At 34.9% G+C, this 808-nt stretch overlaps 1 protein-coding gene across 1 annotated transcript in view; it reads right to left on the minus strand.

Annotated features, from left to right (window-relative positions):
- Window positions 1–808, minus strand: part of LOC107481348 (protein NSP-INTERACTING KINASE 3) — a gene marked incomplete in the record, with an annotated part of 3,621 nt that extends 2,813 nt beyond the window's left edge. The window contains 3 exon segments of the mRNA XM_016101629.3: window positions 207–278; window positions 374–506; window positions 694–808. Coding sequence (XP_015957115.1) covers window positions 207–278; window positions 374–506; window positions 694–796 — 308 coding nt within the window.

Consider the following 808-nt stretch of genomic DNA (forward strand, 5'->3'; position numbering starts at 1 on the left):
CCTGTAGAGATGGGTATACAATTATTTCAGCATCATAACTCATTAACTCTTTCCTAAGTATCATCCATCCATGAGTCTAAAGAGCATACATTTGGAAAATGATGAAGGAAACCAATAATAATTGATGAATGAATGCTAAACCCAAGTTCAAATTCAAATCAAAACACAGAAAGGAAGAACCTTTATAAAGAGTTAGTATGACTTACACTGATTGCAAGTTAGTAAGGTTTTGAATCCCTGGAGATAGTGTACCAGACAAGTTCTGACTAGGCAATCCCCTGATATGAACAAATAAATAAACAAATAATAAGTGCAACCGACACTAGCAAAAGCACTCATCTCATTTTCTCTGATCAAAATGTAATGAACTTACAATGCAGAAACGGAGCCATCTAGAGAACAAGTAATCATCCTCCAGCTACAAGGATCAACAGAATTGATATCCCAATTCTCAAGGACATTGTGGGGATCATTCAAGCCATTCTTAATGGCCATCAGAGCTACAACTGTTCAAGGAACAAAATCAACACTGGTAAAAAATAGTTTCCATCTTCTCATTTTTCTCAGCAAAAATAACACAAAAATAGAATCATCAACTTCAATCCTCCCTCTACCATCATAAGTTGTACCAAAGATTACTATTTTTAAATTGGAAGGTGAAAAAGAAATTCAAGTAGAAGTTAAACTGTTAACCTTCATAATTTATCCCGGAAGGAGAAAGAGCAGAAGAAGACATTTCCACCATAGCCAAAAGAAGTAAACCAAGTAGCCATGAAACTGAACTACTAAGTTCCATTCTCTATTCTCA

Source organism: Arachis duranensis, chromosome 3 (genome assembly GCF_000817695.3).
Source record: "Arachis duranensis cultivar V14167 chromosome 3, aradu.V14167.gnm2.J7QH, whole genome shotgun sequence".
NCBI lineage: Eukaryota > Viridiplantae > Streptophyta > Magnoliopsida > Fabales > Fabaceae > Arachis > Arachis duranensis.